The sequence below is a fragment of the Rutilus rutilus genome (genome assembly GCF_951802725.1).
Source record: "Rutilus rutilus genome assembly, chromosome: 18".
Lineage (NCBI taxonomy): Eukaryota > Metazoa > Chordata > Actinopteri > Cypriniformes > Leuciscidae > Rutilus > Rutilus rutilus.
The window spans coordinates 6,149,285-6,165,268 of NC_140231.1; the positions used below are offsets into that span (position 1 = coordinate 6,149,285).

Here is a 15,984-nt window from a genome sequence, read left to right on the forward strand (position 1 = left end):
GGCACGTCTTACAATACTGCCGCACATCACGCTTCAGCCCCGGCCAGAAAAAGTGACGAAGAACGCGGTTGAATGTTTTAGTCACACCTAAGTGACCAGAAACATAATCATGCGCGACACTCAGAATTGCACGTCTATTTTCAGTCGGCATAACGATTTGTTCAATGTCATTCCATTCATTACTTTTGTGAGGCGTCCACCTCCGCATAAGTAAGCCATCTCTGACAAAGAAAACAGAACTCTCGCTGGCACGGTCTGAAACAGATTGAATTGTATTATAACATGAAACAAGAGTAGGGTCTTTTTGTTGAGCACTAATGAGTTTCTCTAAAGATAACGAAATATCTGGTTCTATGGTTTTTCCTCTGTTCCTCACATGTACAGGACTACTGCGGCACGGAGCGGAAGTGGGTTCAAGGAGCCTCTCACACTCCGCAGGGTGAGCAACGAAACTGTCACTTAGGTCGATGTCAAGGGGAGGTACTGTATCCCTCATCCTTCGAGTCTGCGACCTAGTGACAACACTGGTGGGAAAAACTTCTGGGAATTTTTGTGCGCACTCATCGGGGCACTCTTGAATGAGCGGCACAGACACAACCTCCGGTGGGACATCGCCACGGCTCCATACGTTTCCACCAGCTAGGTCATTGCCAAGGAGAAACGTGACACCGGGGATTGGTAAAGAGTCTTGAACACCAACAACCACATCACCACACACCAAATCTGAATCAAGACGCACGCAATGTAACGGCACATCAAGAAAACCCATCTCGATTCCTCGAACAAGGACACTACTACCAGTTGCAGTCTTTTCAGACAACGGCAACAAGCCGCGAAGGAGTAAAGACTGTGCAGCTCCCGTATCACGCAAGATGCGCACAGCGACAGCCTCCTCACCAGGCACAGATACGGTCCCATTCGTCAGAAAGGGCTCGTACATGGACTGGGGTTTCTCTGATTTTAACGCTGCACGAAGGACAGGCGACATTTTCTTCGAAGAACTAACGAGACCCATTGGTTTCGTGGACTGTTTTTTTTTTTATATTAAACAGTCCGCCACAACATGCCCGGGCTTTTTACAATAAAAACAGTGTCTGTCTTCTTGCTTTACTGCATTCTTTTTCGTGTCTACATCAGTGGTCGTAGAGGGGTTAACTCTCAAGCGAAAACGTTCCCTGGCAATGTTATGCGTTAAGACATATTCGTCAGCAAGTATAGCAGCTTCAGAAATAGACTCGGCCTTCTGCTCAGCTAAATAGGTTGCCACAGCGGTTGGCAGGCAGTTCTTAAATTCTTCTAAAAGAATTAGTTCACGCAATTTCTCCTGACTATCAACCCGCTGTGATGAGCACCAACGATCAAACAGAGCTGCTTTATCTCGACCAAATTCAACAAAAGTTTGACGCTCAGCTTTTTTTAAGTTTCTAAACTTCTGTCGGTATGCTTCAGGGATCAGCTGATAGCACCTCAACACTGACGCTTTCACAACATCATAGTCACCGCTCTGCTCCACTGTTAGCGATGAGTAAACCTCCTGCGCCCGTCCCACTAAAACGCATTGCAGGAGGAATGTCCATGCAGTTCTCGGCCAATTTAAATTAGTCGCGACACGCTCAAAGTGGGGAAAATATTTTTCCACATCTCTTTCCACAAAAGGGGGCACAAGTCGGATGTGGCGAGTGACATCAAATGAATTAGGGTCAGAAGGAGCGACACCTTCCCTCTGAGCCGCGATTTCTAACTTTCTCAACGCGAGTCGGTTTTCAAGTTCATGCTCACGTGCCTGTGCTTGCATGCGCTCACGGTCGAACTCAATTTCCTTCTCTCTGATACCTAACTCTCTTAACCGAATCTGCAGCTGTAACGCTTCTGTAGACACGGAGGATTGTTTCTCTACAGGCAGAATGCCCTTACTAACCAAAGCAGCTTGTAAAACGGTCTTGATTGTATCTTTGGTGCGCTTTTCAGCAGAAGTGAGCTCAACCTCGTAAGTTGCAGCCAAATTCAGTAACTGCTCTTTCGAAAATTTCAAAAATAACTCGATAGAGGGTTCTTTAACGAATACTTCCTCTGTTGCCATTTTAACGCGTAATTTTTAAAGTGCTTGTTAACGTTTAATTTTAAAGGTAAAGACAGTTAAAGCGCGCACAAAATTTAAATTACAAAAACTACAAATAAACACTCACCAAAGCAGTTTAACTGCGACAAAGCTACGAGGTAGCGAATATCTAAAGTGGTCAAACGAAAAGCACAATATAGGCTACAAACGACCACGAATTTTTATGTCCACCCACAAATTAATCAATACGCTAGTACAATCAGAATTCCAGCGCTCACTAAATAGGCGATATGCCACAAATTATCACAAGCTATACAACTAAACTAAAAGGTATTCTGATAGGCAAAAATGTTGTCCCACTTCTCTAACTAACTATACACAAAAACCAAAACAAAATCCTAAATACCTACGCAATCTTCAGTGGCTTACTCAGCTCGAGGCATCTCCTACGTGCCCCCTCCTGAGATATCCACCAAAATAAAATAAACGTCAACTAAATAAAGGCACAGACAATCATAATTGCTCACCAGAACACTCACCAAAATGTTGTAGCCTTCAAAAGTTCCGCAATTCACACTAAAGTCCGACTTAATCAAAATTATTAATCTCGGACGAGCCTCCAATATGTTACGGGCGGACGGACACCACCCCTAACATAAATGGAGAGACGCACACAGATCAGCTCGTGTCCAACATAAGGGGTATGTTTATTTAGTAGGTTGTTCAGAAACAGAGGCAGTAATACTGAGGCGGAACGCTTTTGTTTCCCGGGGTGGACTCCTAACGCTTCAACGACAGCACGGCAGTGCATAGACTCCTGGCTCAGGCTCTGTGTGCGCGCCCAGGTGTGCTTCCGGAAAGCTTTTGTAGCTTCAGTATACGGCTGCGCTCAGGTGTGGCTCATCTGTAATTAAGAGCAGGGGAAACTCAAACACATAATTAGAACACAGCGGAGCTGAGGGACGTAACAGCACCCTCCAAGAGAACTACGTTTCTGGGGGTGGTGTGGGACTCAACTACGATGGTGGCACAAATGTCTCCCGCATGTGTCGAGTCCATCCTGGCCACGGTGACCAGGATATATGGATACACACACTGTGAAACATTTTCAGAGGTTGTTAGGGCTCATGGCAGCAGTGTCCAACGTGATACCATTTGTCCTGCTGCACATGAGGGCTCTGCAGTAAAACCAAGTAAAACCAAGGGGTTTTCCCTGAGGGGGAACCCGTTCCGCATGATCAGGGTTACGTGCAGATGCCTTCGTTCCCTATCTATGTGGAAGAAACCTTGGTTCCTGTCCCAAGGTCCTGTGCTGTGAGCACCATGTTGCCGAAAAGCCATTTCGACAGACACATCCCTCACGGGCTGGGGCGCGGTCATGGACGGCTACTTTACGATAGGTCTGTGGCAGGATCATCATTCTTCTTGGGACATAAATTGCCTAGAAATGTTGGCAGTCTTCCGGGCTCTGAGGAGCTTCATACCAGACCTCAAGGGTTACCACGTTCTTGTGAGAACAGAATAAGTCAGTGGCGTCCTCTCTAAATCATCAGGGGGGTCTGAGATCACGCCTTCTATGCAGACTTGCGCATTAGATCCTCCTGTGGTCTCAGGGGAGACTGTTGTCTCTCAGAGCAACATACATCCAATGGGACCAGAATCGGGGAGCAGACATCCTGTCGAGGCAGAGGCTGAGGCCCGTGGAATGGAGACTTCACCCTGAGGTTGTGGAGTCGATATGCGAGAGGTTCGGCCCAGTGGAAGTGGATCTGTTTGCGTCTCGAGAGACGACACACTGTCCACTGTGGTTTTCTCTCACGCATCCAGCCCCACTGGGGTTGGACGCCATGGTGTAGGCGTGGCCGATGCGGCGACTGTATGCATTTCCCCCGATCGCTCTGCTCCCGAGAGTTCTAGAGAGGGTCTGTCCTGACCGGGTCAGTCTACTCCTAGTAGCCCCGTTGTGGCCACCCCAGTATGGTTTTTCAGACATAGTATCGCTCCTGGAGGGCCCTCCATAGGAGATCCCCATAAGGAGGGACCTGCTTTCTCAGGTGGACAGCTCAATATTTCACCCTCATCCAGAGCTGTGGAAGCTGTGGATCTGGCCCCTGAGGGGGCACAGTACCTAGCTGGTCTGTCAGCAGGAGTAGTCAAGACCATACTCAGCTCCAGAGTTCCATCCAAGAGGAAATTGTACAAGCTAAAATGGAATGTTTTCATCATTTGGTGTAGAGAGCGTGGCGTAGACCCAGTTAACTGCCCAGTGGCTTCAGTACTGGAGTTCCTCCAGGATCGCTTCTCTGCTGGTCTTACCCCGTCCACACTCAAGGCTTTTCACACTCCTTTGGATGATGGGCCTTTGGGAAGACACCAGCTGGTCGTACGATTCTTCCCTGGGGCTTGGAGAATGAGACCTGTGACTCGGACCAGAGTTCCCACTTGGGATTTGGCAGTGGTTCTCGAAGAGCTGGTCGAGGCCCCCTTTGAACCTTTAGAGTCGACTGAGACCAAGGTAACTTTCAGTCAAGGTAGATTTTCTCTTAGCTATCACTTCTCTTAAAAGAGTAGGAGATCTTCAGGCCCTCTCTATATCCCCTGAGTGCCTGGAGTTTGCTCCTGGAAGGGTTAAGGCTATCTTGCATCCCAGGCGGGTTGTGCCTATGTGCCTTCTAACACGGCACGGCCCACGGTTCTGCAGGCTTTTTATCCTCCATCTGAAATGATGGCGGAAGACGAGAGACTTCATCTGCTCTGCCCTGTCAGAGCTCTCAATATTTATGTTCAGAGGTCTTCTCAATGTCCGAAGTCAGACCAGTTGCTGGTGTGTTTTTCTCCCTGCCTCCAAACAGACCATCAGCAACTGGATAGTTCAGGCTATTTCCCTGGCCGATCAGGTGCGCAGTTTGCCTTCACCTTTGGCCTTGAGGGCTCATTCAACCAGAGGCATGACATCCTCTAGAGCCCTCCTTTCAGGGGCCCCTATCCAAGAAGTATGTGATGAGGCAGGTTGGGCCACCCCTCATACATTTACAAGATTTTATAGTCTGGACCAGGGGCGGCGCTAGGGCTGGGCTAAGGGGGCTTAAGCCCTGAATGTTTTTAGTAAAGCCCTGGATATTTTGTTACCTTGTCTTTCACATAGAGCAAAACAATTAATCATAAGATTACAGCAGTCGCGATTACCTTATCATGAAAAGTACATATTACAGTTTTATTTATATTTTTCCCTTTGCATTAAAGGTACTTACGACGTGCTTTTGCAGCGTTGAGCATTGTAGCCAATCACAGACATGTCTGTTGAACGCATCGGCCAATCAGAGGCGTTTAAATGAGTCGCTGTGCTGAAGATGTGTTTTGCTCGAGCTCACCGAGTTCTACACTTTCGCAAACCTGTCATTATTATTGGCAATAAAATTAAGATGCAAATAAGAGATTCACTGCAATATATTTGATATTCCTGATGCTGCTCTGATGCACTCCATTACGCACCGCTCTGTTTGTTGTTAGGATGACTAAAAGTTCAACGGTCTAGCTCATCAATGTCAAAATGATTAAAGAAGTGAACGAATGCCTGGTAAAATGTAAGCAGATAAACATTTAATATTTGACTGTTTTACAATAGAAATGTTCAACTACCGACAGTATCTGGTAATGCAAATTACTCAACTTTTTTTATTTATTAATTACATTTTGCCTTTTTGAATTGAAAATATACTATAATTTCCTTGATTCATTTAGAGAGAATGCATGTTATTATTGTGAGAAAATATTATTTACAAATAGTTAAAAATGTCTTTCTTTTTCTTTATTCCCTTAAATCACTTTTATAATTAATTAATTCATTCCTTTAAATAAAAATACCCAATTTTAGTTTGGCCTAAAGCCCCCAATATCCACTGACCTTAGAACCGCCCCTGGTCTGGACCTTTCTTCGACGCCGGGTGCATGAGTGCTCTTGTCCTAAGTTGTGCCTGTGGCAGCCTCACACTACAGGCGGGGTTTGTTGTGGCATAGTGGGTATTCGTTCCCTAAAGTGTCATTATCGACGCAGTGCGAGTTCTCTTGAAAGGGAACGTCTCGGGTAACCCTTGTACCCTGAGAAGTCCCTTTGCCACGCCTCCCCCTGCCTGGGAGCGACTTGCTTCATCACATAATATTCATCACATTCACCCATAACTCTGGTGTGTGCCGGCGTCCCTTTGTAACTTCCGTGTATGCCGTCACACGTTACGTCATGACGCAACACCAATCACGATTGGCTTAGTTTCATTCATGCTTCAGAGGCACTACGTTGAGGGGCGTTCCCCAAAGTGTTGTTACCGACACAATGTCTCGTTGCTTTCGTTGCTACAATAAATCCATGGTGAATTTTGGTGATTTGTGGATTAAAAAGCCTTCTATAACTTGTTCGTTCATGACATAATGTTTCTCCTGGTTTTCTATGTCAGTGCTGTTTGATCTGATATCTATGGTTAATAACAGAGAATTCTGTACAGAAAATAAATGCTTCCCTAGATCTCTCTGTGATGTTACTAATTTTGCTAAGAATTCAAACCCTTTCTCACTGGATCTCTCAGCGCTGTGCAGTAACAGTGTTGCATGATCGAGATCGGCCTGTGAGTAAACCTGGTCTGAGTGCTGTCTATTATTGGTCCGAGCTGATAAACGGTCCGCACAGTGCAGCTCAAGCGAGTAGCGCTGTTTAGTTTCATTTGCCATTTGATGTTTCTCATATGTAACAGAAATGGCAGCTCTTATCAGTTTGGCAATGTGGTGGTGGCACCAGTGCAACCTCTAACATAATTTTGTCACATCGGTAGGAAAAAAGCAGTCTGGAGTTCTGTTATAATTGGTTTGCACATGTGTGTGTGTGTGTATAATATATATATATATTTTATGCAGTTATTTATTAATTAATAAATTTTTTGGTCTTATATGCCATTTACTCTCCGAAAGATGGGCAGTCCTGTATGGACCATAACAGATAGACAGGAGAGGTGGGAACTATTTTTAATTAAGAAATTCCTTTGTTTGGTATAAAATAGGATGGATATGTGTGTCCTATAGTAATGATCTGTATTGTAGGGAGTTGGTCATCTGGAGTACACCCTCATTAAGATGAAGATTGTGGAACCTTAACCAGCAAAATTGTGGTAAAATCCCTAATTGTCAAAAATCATGCCTCTGTGGCTCCCTCTGATCACCACCAGAGGGCAACATCGCCTGAGTACTAATCCATTTCACGTACTTCATTTCCCATGATCCCGTACCTGGTGCTGATTACACTCACACCTGTCTTAAAGCACACACTGCTTGTGTTTCATAGTAAATAAAGTTGGCCCATTTGACTTTATGACAATATAAATTAACAAGAAAGGGAAGCTATTACTTGCCCAGTAAAAAGGAAATAGATTATGAAATTCAAAATGTAAGAGTATTATGTTATTTAAATGAAAAGTACTGTAGTTTTTGTTGTACTATTTTATCATTAAAGGGGTCATATGAAGCTTTTTAATGTTTTCCTTTTCTTTTAGTATGTGATGTGTCTGTTTAAATGCATGTATAAGATCTGCAAAGTCACAAAACTCATAGTCTCCCACAAAAGTGATTTATTCTATCTAATGAACGCTGCTCCAGACCTGCCTAAACCATATTGATTGAAGTCCAGACGTTACTTCCTCAAACAGCTACATCAAGACAAGGCTTCAGTGAATTGTAGTGTTGTCACCATGTCGTGGTGTTCTGATGTTGGTTCCACATGATCTGCTTTATCCATATTTTCAGAGTTGGACTCGGGCTTATAGGGCTGAGCAAATATGGGCAGAACTCTTTACTGCCCTAGTACTTCAAAAAGTCTTTTAAAGGTATACATGTGAATTAAATGTGGCACAATGGCCTTCATCATCACAGTATGCTAATGCCTATCTAGTGCAAGGGATTTCATCAATATGCTGATTGAGGACTGTTGGGACACTCCAGGCACAGGATGGTTCTGTCGGGAGAGACGGAGTCGTTTGCACCTCAATGACACGTCTGTACGATTTGCTTCACAGGACATATGCTTTCTCACATATGCATATGCAGGCTCAAACTCAGGGCCGTCCTTAGGGCGGTGCAACTGGTGCGACTACATAGGGCCCGTGCTTTAGGGGGCCTCCTGGAAAGCAATCGTAAACGGACTGAGGGAAACCCCTGAGCTCTCCAATTGCAAACTGACTGGGGGAATGACCGAGGGGGGCCCCTATAACTCGAAGTTCTTTTTGGCCTGAGTTCGTTCTTCGATTCCGCTTATAGTACATCGGGGCCATAACTTGCAATGGGCCCCGCCGCTATACTTGGGACGGCTCTGCTTGAACTGATGCATTAATACATTCGACATTATTAACTCTTTGTGTTTACAATTGCATTAGAAGCATTTGAAGCTGAAGCTTGATTATGGTAAGAGGGGTTACATTTCCAACACATGCTTGAGGTGTTGGCCAATCACAACGCACTGGATCAATTGGCCAATCAGAGCATTCTAGGCTTTTCAGAAGGAGGGACTTTGTAGAAACTGGAACTCAATCAGAGCGTTTCAGACAGCCTGGGAATAGAGGTGTAATAATGTACAGTATGTAAAAATCATGTGTTTGTTATACATTAAAGCAAATGAACCTTTTCTAGTACAGCAAATAAACAAAATAATGACCTTTTAAAATCATATGGTCTCTTTAATATTATTATTATTAATAATGATGATAATAGTAGCAATATTATTATTAATTATTATTGTAATGTGCCTTTGTCCTAAAAATACTAGCCTGCATTTTCTTTGTTTTCAATGAAAATGTGAAAAGAATATTGTTTTGTGTGATTTGTCATATTATACATTTTTATTACATTACATGATTCTATTATAATATAAAATAACAGTAATATTAACATGTTTTCTTTACTTTTTTAAAAAGAAGAAACTACATAAAAATGAATCCAGCTTGTGCATGTTTACTCTCTCTCTCTCTCTCTCTCTCTCTCTCTCTCTCTCTCTCTCTCTCTTCTCTCTCTCTCTCTCTCTCTCTCTCTCTCTCTCTCTCTCTCTCTCTCTCTCTCTCTCTCTCTCTCTCTCTCTCTCTCTCTCTCTCTCTCTCTCTCTCCCATCTTTCAGGACATCCTGGGCGGTGCATTGAACCATTTATGCCCTGCCAATGCTCACCATTAAAGAAGACAAAGGTACCCGACAACACCCCATAATATCGTCGCATCACATTACCCCTGCACAGACAAGATGCATCTCTGAACGGGCCGCAGGGCAAATACCATGTGTTTTTAAAAGCCAAAGTGAAAGCGACGTCAGTCATTGCGGAGAACAGCGAAGCTAGGAGAGATGGAATATGGAAATGACCGTAATGAATGTTCCCTCAGGCTGTGCGGACCACATCACTCCGATCACAAACTGCTCCTCACCTAATGTGATTCGGCAGTTATTCTTTTTCTTATACCCTGGGCTCCAAATTGATACGTTAGAAATGTTAGAAATGTTGAAACATTTTTTTTTAGAGTAAGTTATCTCATTATGGGAGGTTTGGAGAGTTGTCACCAGTGTGCCGTCAGATGCGCCTGATGACATCACGGCTCTGAGGGACATTAAAAAGAAGAAGGTGTTGTAGGCTAGTTGTTTTATGGCATTTCATTTTCTTTTATTGATTCAGTTGTATAGTTAACTTTATTCCAGATAAGATGAATGTACTGCCTGAACTTTTTTTTTTTAGGCTTTGAGAGGGAAGAATTCAAGATTTAATGGTCCTACCATTTGAGCCATACGGCTTTAAAAAAATTAAAATAAAAATAAAACGTTTGCATGTGATAGTCTTTGCTTCTTTATTTTGAAGTAAACAGCTTCTCGAATAAGGACAAATGTAGGGAAGGACTTGATTTTGTCTGTCGGGAATTGATTGGATCATTAGATTGTAGTGGTTTGCTATTGCTGTGATATATCATTTATAATAAGCACCGCAATATTCCCTAAAAATTAAGAATTGTCAATTTTGATTTCATGGTGACTTTAAAGTCCCCATGCAATGCACATAAATAAGAAAAGCCCGCTGGTCCAGTGACTCCCACTGTGTGAGAGTTCCTGAGCTGCGTTCCCAAAAAGCTTCGTAATACTAAATGGATCGTAAAGGCCATTGGTGACATTGGGTTCTACAATCTACTTAGGCTTACAATACTTTTACAGTAATACCCAGCCCTGGGCCCAGATTCAGGGAACATTCTTAAATTATAAGAATAATACAATTATTTTTAATTGCTTTTTTCTTCTGTCTCATCATCCTCATCACAGACATCATCACTCACCGTGTGCAGCTGCTGTCACTTTGTCTCCTCATTTGTCTGTTTATAGTCTCCCCAGTTTCAGTTCTCCCTTGTCAGTTCTCGTCAACACAGTTGCTAAGTTTGGTACGTGTCTTGTTCGTGAATAAATACTGTTTAATCCTGATCTGTCTTCCTGAACGTGCCTCACGGAGCCAGAGCGTGACAACGTTGCTGTTTTTTAAATAAGTCAACTCGCAGCTTCATTGCTAGTAGAAAGAAATTCTGCACAGAATCAGGGAATTCACACATGCATTCTCTCTCAATAGGTTAAATCATTCAAATAAATGTTATGATTCGGTAAAATAAATGTAACCTTACTGCATTAATATACTGCTAATTAATATAATGTAGCGATTCAGTAGCAAAGTTGATTAATTAATAAAAGTCACAGGGCAGCGTTGACAAGTTTCTGTCCTCCTGAATGTCTCTGTGTGCACAACGATTTCTGTGTGCGAGTGATGAGTGTGTGTGTGTGTGTGTGCTTCAGTGAAAAGCAGCACATTAAAGGTGCAGTAAGCGATTTCTGAGACATTTTGGAGTTAGCAATGGATTGGGCTTAGATACGTATGAAATTAGTCTTACACACAAGAGTGTTTTAAGGACAACAACCTGACAAACGTATTGAAATACATTATCTGAACAATGTTTTGAGGTGTGGTAACCGTAGTATAAGCGGAATAATTATGCCAATGGGTGGCATCTGAAGGTTGCTGGTTCAATACTGCATGTTTTCTTTAGATATCTCTGCTAGATAACTACTTACAGTTGTGGTCAGAATTAATGGCACCCCTGGGAAATATGATCAAAAATGGCTGTAAAAAATAAATCTGCATTGTTTATCCTTTTGATCTTCCATTTAAAAATGTAGCAAAAATCTAACCTTATTGAAGTAAAAGAATTGAAAGTGGGGGGGAAATCACATTATGAAATAAATGTTTTTCTCCAAAATACATTGGCCACAATTACTGGCAACCCTAGAATTTTTACGAGTAAAATACCTCTGAAGTATATTCCCATTAATATTTACCTTTTTTTTTTTTTTTGCACACCAGGAACTAGGAACATGAAATTGTCTAGCATAGACTTCTTGTTTCACAGGAGTTTAAATATGAGGAAGCACAAAGGCCAAATTCCCTTAATCATCCATCACGAGTAAAACCAAAGAATATAGTTCTGATGTGCAGCAAAAGATTGTTGAGCATCACAAAATAGAAAGTGGCTGTAAGAAAATAGCTAAAGAATTGAAAATCCCCATTTTGACCATCAGGGCAATAATTAAGAAGTTATAATCAACTAAAGATGTTACGAATCTGCCAGGAAGAGGACGTGTGTCTATATTGTCTTAATTCACAGCGAGGAGGAAAGTTTGAGATGGCCAAAGACTCTCCAAGGATCACAGATGGAGAATTGCAGAGATTAGTTGAGTCTTGGGGTCAGAAAGCCTAAAAAAATATATCAAACAACCACTACATCACCACATGTTGTTTGGGAGGTTTTCAAGAAAAATCCTCCTCGCTCCTCCAAAAATAAACTCCAGCATATTCAGTTGTCAGACACGACTGGATCTTCAAAAGGGACTGGATTCTGTGGTCAGATGAAACAAAAAAAGGCCTTTTTGGCAGCAAACCCAGCAGATGTGTTTGGTGCAAACAGGGATGAAGAGTCCCCCATGCCTACGGTTAAATATACTGCGGGATCTTATATGTTGTGGGCCTATTTTTTTGCTGGAGGTCCTGGACATCTTGTTCAGATACATGGTATTATGGATTCTAGCAAATACCAACAGATAAAAAATCTAAACCTGACAGCCTCTGCTAGAAATCTTATAATGGGCCATGGTTGGATCTTCCATCAGGACAACGGTCCAAAACAAACATCAAAATCAACACAAAAATGGGTAACTGAGCACAAAATGAAGCTTCTGCCATGACCGTCCAAGTCCCCTAAACTGAACCCTATAGAAAATGAGTGGAGTGAACTGAAGAGGAGAAGCACCAACATGAACTAGTGAATCTGAAGGATCTGGAGAGATTCTGTACGGAGGAATGGTCTCTGATCTCTTGTCAGTTGTTCTCCAAACTCATCAGACATTATAGAAGAAAACTCAGAGCAGTTATCTTGGAAAAAGGAGGTTACAAAAAGTATTTAATAACAGGGAGCCAATAATTATGGCCAGCGTGCTTTGGAGAAAAGCATTTATTTCATAATGTGATTCCCCCTCTTTCAATTATTTTACTTCAATGAAAGGTTCGATTTTTGCATTTTTTTTTATGAAAGATCAAAAGGATAAACAATGCAGATTTTTTTTTTTTTACAGCCATTTTTGATCAGATTTACCAAGGGTGCCATTAATTCTGACCTCAACTGTGATCATGTGCTCATCTGAACAACTTTAGTGAACTTTGTTTTACTTGATCTGGACCAAAATAAGAAAACAATACATTTAATCCTGGTTCACTTAGTGGTCACACTGTCATTATTAGGACAGAACCTAAATATATATATATAAAATAAAAAGTATTCTGCGACTGAAATTAACGAACATCTAAAACAATGCTGTGTTCTGGGCTAAATGGAGATGGAGGCAGACAATAAACACAACTATACCTTTAATTGTAAAAGAACATTAAAAAAGCGAAAGGAGCGGCAGCGTCCGACTGTGGCATATAAGCACAATAAACACAGCAATGTAAAATGTCCTGGGCTCTCTGCCCCACCCTGCTTCATACCACAGTAACGTTAATTACACTTTAATACTTTAGTTCATCCATTAACTAATTTCTGCCTGAGTATTGCTTTCCATCGGCTGTGGAGGTGAATAGGAAAACTGCATCATCAAGCTACGCCTTTGATTTGAATAGGCGACATCTACTGCGAAAATGACATATTGTGCCTTTAACATGATTTAAAAAAAAATGTAAAATTATATATAGATAATCAAATAAACCTAAGTTACTTCAGTTCAGCAAGTGTTTATCTTAATTTATTTCCAACAATATAGCCTAAAAGTTTATCTTAATTTTCGTTTACTTTATAAAAATCAGTAAAGATTTCACAGCAAAAGACACATGAACCATGACCTGAAGGTGGAGGATTTGAGAATGATACTAAAAGACCATCTACTTGCTAAAAAAGTATAAGCAATCAATCAGACGACAGAAGGAATGTTGTAAATTGTGTACATTTTTTTCAGTTTGGATCATGTTGATAATTTAGAGGCCTTAGACCTTTGCATATCAAATATGATGCAATAAGAGAATGTGATTTTACTTGCCATGCGGAGTCCCTGATGGATTTGACTTGTCAGACAGTGACTGGGGTCTTTATCTGGCAGGTATCTGGATTATGGCAATGAGGAATGGAAAAAGCAAGCCATGGGTGTCCTGGAGGATCTGGAGACGTAAGTCTTGCACTTTGTGGCATTGAGGAGATTGCAGTGGAAAATTGTCATGTTGCTTTGGGGTGCCATTCTCGCTGGAGAAGCTTCATTAATATGTGAATATTGACGTTATGCTTTTCTCTTCAGGTTCTGTGATGAAACCAGAAAGAACTTTGAAGCAGCGTTGGCTTGGCTTCAGGAGCATGCCTGTTCCAGAACGTATGGTTTAGGTAAGACCTGCTTATGTCTGCCATTGTGGCTTTGTTGCAAACTTTTCTGTATCCTGTTCGGTTTTTCTTTTGGATTAAATTGCTTGTAATAGTTAGGCAAATTGCACAGTTTTCTTTGCACGCATCCTTTTGAAATCACCTCAGATGTCCACCTTTGTGTGAAGCTTATCTTAATCAAAGTCTTTTTGTAAGGACAAGGCCCATCTATATTTCTTTTGTAATACTCTTATTTCTCACTCCTCCCTTGCCCCCAAACCACTCAGCGATACCATCAGCAATTTTCTTGCTGCTCCTTAGTGAGAACATTTGATTTTGGAGTTCTTTTATGTGTTTGGTTCCCATAGGAACCCGGTTGCCATGGGATGAACAATGGCTCATTGAGTCCCTGTCGGACTCCACCATCTATATGGCCTTCTACACCGTGGCACATCTCCTCCAGGGAGGAGTTCTCAATGGACAAGGACCCTCCCCACTGGGAATCAGTTATTCCAGAAATGGTTTGAAAGTAAAAAAAAAAAAAAGATGAAAATGGAAAGTAAATTATTTTAGACTCTCTCTCTATTTGGAGTCTGGTTTTATTTTATGTGTAAATTATTCCCATATTCCTCATTTATTCAGCTTTTGCCTTGACATTTTACCACTAGCATGGGGTATGACCACTTACTTTAATTAATATTAAAATAGAGTGCTGCAGGAATGATGTATTTTTGTTGGCCAAAAGTTTTTTGAACGGATATTTGGTTAAATGTCTGAAATAAGGTCTGTGTTGAACAGACCTCAAAATGTTTTATTCTGCAACATATAACACATCAGTTATACCTCCTTTTGTGTTTTAAGTGAAAAAGTAAATATGATTGCTAACAAGTGACTAAATGGGACTACAGAGAACTACAGCTGTACATGTAAACTATTCTACTCACTAGTCCGCTTTCACAGCCTCATTGTGTTTGTAGTCATGCTCTTGGAACCATTCTAACTCAAACCTTAAGGGAAAATGTTTTGTAAATAAAGACTGAAAGAATTGTCGAAGCTTAATGGTGGTGATGTTGAAGTCATGTGTCCGTGGTGCAGTTTGTTTATTGCAGGGCCCAAAGATTATTCCACGCCTGCCAATGGCCGGTGACTTAAAACCATTTAAGCCCACCGGCAACTATAGTCGCAGGCGTATAGTTGTCATTTTCGTATTTTTCTAGATGTTATCTATGTTTTATGTCTCAGTGACATGCAAGCAAACAACCAAAAAAAGGATTTCAAGAAAAAAAAAACAGGTATTCATTTCCTTCCTGTCAACTTCCAACCCCTACTTCCAGGAAGCATGGCGAAGGCAAACCCTCCCAAAGAAAGGTCATTTTCATATTACTAATAAGTATTTTTTGTTGACATATACAGTGCCCTCCACAATTAATGGCACCCCTGGTAAATATGATCAAAACTGGCTGTAAAAAATAAATCTGCATCGTTTATCCTTTTGATGTTTCATTCAAAAAATTTGCAAAATTCTAACCTTTCATTGAAGTAAAAGAATTGAATGTGGGGGGGAAATCACATTATGAAATAAATGTTTTTCTCCAAAACACGTTGGCCACAATTATTGGCACCCTTTTATTAAATACTTTTTGCAATCTCCTTTTGACAAGATACCAGCTCTGAGTCTTCTCCTATAATGCCTGATGAGTTTGGAGAACACCTGACAAGAGATCAGAGACCATTCCTCCATACAGAATCTCTCCAGATCCTTCAGATTCCCAGATCCATGTTTGTGCTTCTTCTCTTCAGTTCAGCCCACTCATCAGGTCAGGGGACTGGGACGGTCATGGCAGAAGCTTCATTTTGTGCTCCGCAACAAATTTTTGTGTTGATTTTGATGTTTGTTTTGGATCGTTGTCCTGATGGAAGATCCAACCACGGCCCATTATAAGATTTCTAGCAGAAGGCGTCAGTTTTTGATTTTTTATCTGTTG

At 41.6% G+C, this 15,984-nt stretch overlaps 1 protein-coding gene across 1 annotated transcript; it reads left to right on the forward strand.

Moving 5' to 3' along the window:
* The first annotated feature begins 13,753 nt into the window (after positions 1 to 13,753).
* LOC311276605 (leucine--tRNA ligase, cytoplasmic-like) lies at positions 13,754 to 14,660 on the forward strand. Its single transcript, XM_084386391.1, has 3 exons — positions 13,754 to 13,814; positions 13,941 to 14,023; positions 14,368 to 14,660. Exons 1-3 carry the CDS (start codon positions 13,789 to 13,791, stop codon positions 14,547 to 14,549), a joined length of 291 nt encoding a protein of 96 aa, XP_084242517.1. The 5' UTR covers positions 13,754 to 13,788; the 3' UTR covers positions 14,550 to 14,660.
* Positions 14,661 to 15,984: the final 1,324 nt, after the last annotated feature.

Bases quoted from the DNA above. Each gene is read 5' to 3' on its own strand.
- LOC311276605 (XM_084386391.1), top strand. From the start codon at position 13,789: ATGGGTGTCCTGGAGGATCTGGAGAC. The intron at 13,815-13,940 runs GTAAGTCTTGCA...TTTTCTCTTCAG, and splicing joins GTCCTGGAGGATCTGGAGAC to GTTCTGTGATGAAACCAGAA. The intron at 14,024-14,367 runs GTAAGACCTGCT...TGGTTCCCATAG, and splicing joins TTCCAGAACGTATGGTTTAG to GAACCCGGTTGCCATGGGAT.